General features: G+C 54.7%; 1 protein-coding gene across 1 annotated transcript in view; it reads right to left on the bottom strand.

Annotated features, from left to right (window-relative positions):
* Positions 1-358: 358 nt before the first annotated feature.
* The window catches only part of LOC104394469 (ras-related and estrogen-regulated growth inhibitor-like protein), a 2846-nt gene continuing 1064 nt past the window's right edge, over positions 359-2140 (bottom strand). The window contains exons 2-5 of the mRNA XM_010004069.1: positions 2027-2136; positions 1565-1618; positions 1055-1131; positions 359-784 (exon numbers count right to left, since the gene is read on the bottom strand). Of these exons, the coding sequence (XP_010002371.1) occupies positions 359-784; positions 1055-1131; positions 1565-1618; positions 2027-2136 (667 nt within the window). The remainder of the gene's footprint in view (positions 785-1054; positions 1132-1564; positions 1619-2026; positions 2137-2140) is intronic.

Genomic DNA, 2140 nt, shown 5'->3' with positions numbered 1-2140 from the left:
CTGAAGGAGCCAGGGATGATGCTGCCTGGAGAGGTGGCAAGATCAACTGGTGGTTTCCATCATTGAAGGATGGAAGGAGAAAGCAGGAGGCACCTAAAAATCTGGTAAAGCAAAGAGAAGAGACTGCCCCACCATCTGTCCCACCACAGAGAAAAGAGCTCTACAGGAGAAAGCAGAGGAAGGTGCTACAGGCCTCAACTGCACTGGCCGTGTATGGCAGGAGACCCAGACCCTGAGGTCCAGAGGGCAGCAAGGAACCCACCGTACTTAGGGAAGCTCACACCAGCTCCATAGGCACCCAGGGAGGAGACTCAGTCCAGGTGGGCAGCATGGAGAGAAGCAACACCCAGGCCGTATCTCAGAGGGAGTCCGTTCGCTTACGGGCAAACACAGCCGACATAGTCTTGACGATGCCACGAATCCTTGTGCCCTTTTTCAGGGCCAGTTTGGTGTCAGGGATGCGCTTGGCCAGTCCATGGAAGACCATGAGAGCCCCATGATAAGCCTCGGCTGCAGAGACCTCATAGAAACCACAGTCTAGAGAGAGGGCCAGGAGCCGTCCCTCCTCGCTGGACACCACCCTCTGATGGTGCAGGTCACATTTGTTGCCCACAATGACAATGGGCACCTTCTCCTGGCTCTGCCCTTCCTTGGCTGCCTTGATGAACTGGATTTTGAGTGGCAGGATGTTGAAGCTGGCCCGGTCACAGATGCTGTAGACCAGGACAAAGCTGTCTGCCCACTGGATTCGCTTCTCCTCTGAGGATCCCTCCTCTGTCTGCTCCTAAGGAAATGGAAAAGGAAGGTTTCTTTACCTGGCTTCTTCCCTCCACTCCTGCCTGCTAGCACAGGGTTCAGTGCTCCTCAGCCTGTCAGGACCGGGCAGCTGGTAACCTGTGCTCTGCAGGCAAGAAGGGTTTAGCTGCCTACAATGTCATGTCTCATCTGACATAAGAGTTTTACCTATTACAATGGTTTCCCCTCATGTAACTTTTAGTAGAGGGTTTTTCTCTCCCTGAGGTGAAAACAGGCCTTGGGAGAAGAGCCCTCTCACCTGGGAACTGGGGACATCCCAGATGTGGAGGAGAATCTCTCGGCCATCCACACTCAGGTTGTGGCTGTAGATGAACTCTGCCAAAAGAATGAGAAAGAAAATTAGCATCTTCACAAACACAAGAGACAGCTCCCTCAACCCAGGTCTCCAACCTCCTGGGGACAAGCCGGTCACATCCATGCTGGGAGACCATGCTCTACAAGGCAAGGTCTGGGGTCAACAAACACACCAAGTATGATGGTGTCCAGGGCTTGGGACCACCCCAGCCTCCTTCCATCCCAGTATGCAGTCCAGGCACACTGGTGCCACCAGCTGCCACCTTTTGCACCCCAGAGATGCAATTCTAGAGCAAAGAGATGAGTCAATGAACAAATATAATCATTAAGACCCTGACAGGAGACAAAGGCTCTGGAGAAAGGCTGCAGAGGATAGGAAGTAATGCACTCCTGGGGGCAGGAGCAGGTCTGTCTCTGGACCCCTGTCCCTCCCAGGAACTGGCTCAGCACTCACCCATGTCTCCATACTCCCCGATAAAGCGCCGGGTGAGGAAACGGACAGTCAGAGCTACAGGGGAGAGAATGAGAATCATCAGAATAACCCGAAACATTTTCCTTTTTAAATCCCAGCTGAGCCAAGCTCCATTCCCCCTGTTAACTCCCACCAGCAGGAACAACCTCCAGTTTTCTCCCAGTCCTTGGTGGTCTCCAAGCAGAACAGAGGCACAGCACAAACCATGATCAGCACACCACAGCTCAGCAGAAAATACCTTCCCCAGCCACTCACCCACCACCTGCAAGGTTTGTGCTCAGCGTCCCCACCACACCTGAAAGCTCCGCCCCACCTCCCCAACTTGCTCCACGGGGTTGCTGTCTGCAGTTCGTTCTCCAAACGCTGCTGCACTTTTCCGGATCATTTTTGCAGGAGAAATGGGTCTCCCTGCCTGGGAACTCTCAGCTCGTGGTCGGTTCTTACCCGATTTCCCCACGTTGTCCGCTCCCATAACGAGAACATTCGCTTCCACCTTCGGGGCGGCGGGGCCGGGCAGCTCCGCCAGGGCAGGGTGCCCGGGGGTGAAGCTGGCGCTCC

Source organism: Chaetura pelagica, unplaced genomic scaffold (assembly GCF_000747805.2).
Source record: "Chaetura pelagica isolate M959 unplaced genomic scaffold, ChaPel_1.0 scaffold428, whole genome shotgun sequence".
NCBI classification, from domain to species: domain Eukaryota; kingdom Metazoa; phylum Chordata; class Aves; order Apodiformes; family Apodidae; genus Chaetura; species Chaetura pelagica.
Note: the sequence above shows the minus strand (reverse complement) of the source record. Positions and strands in the feature narration are given on the sequence as shown.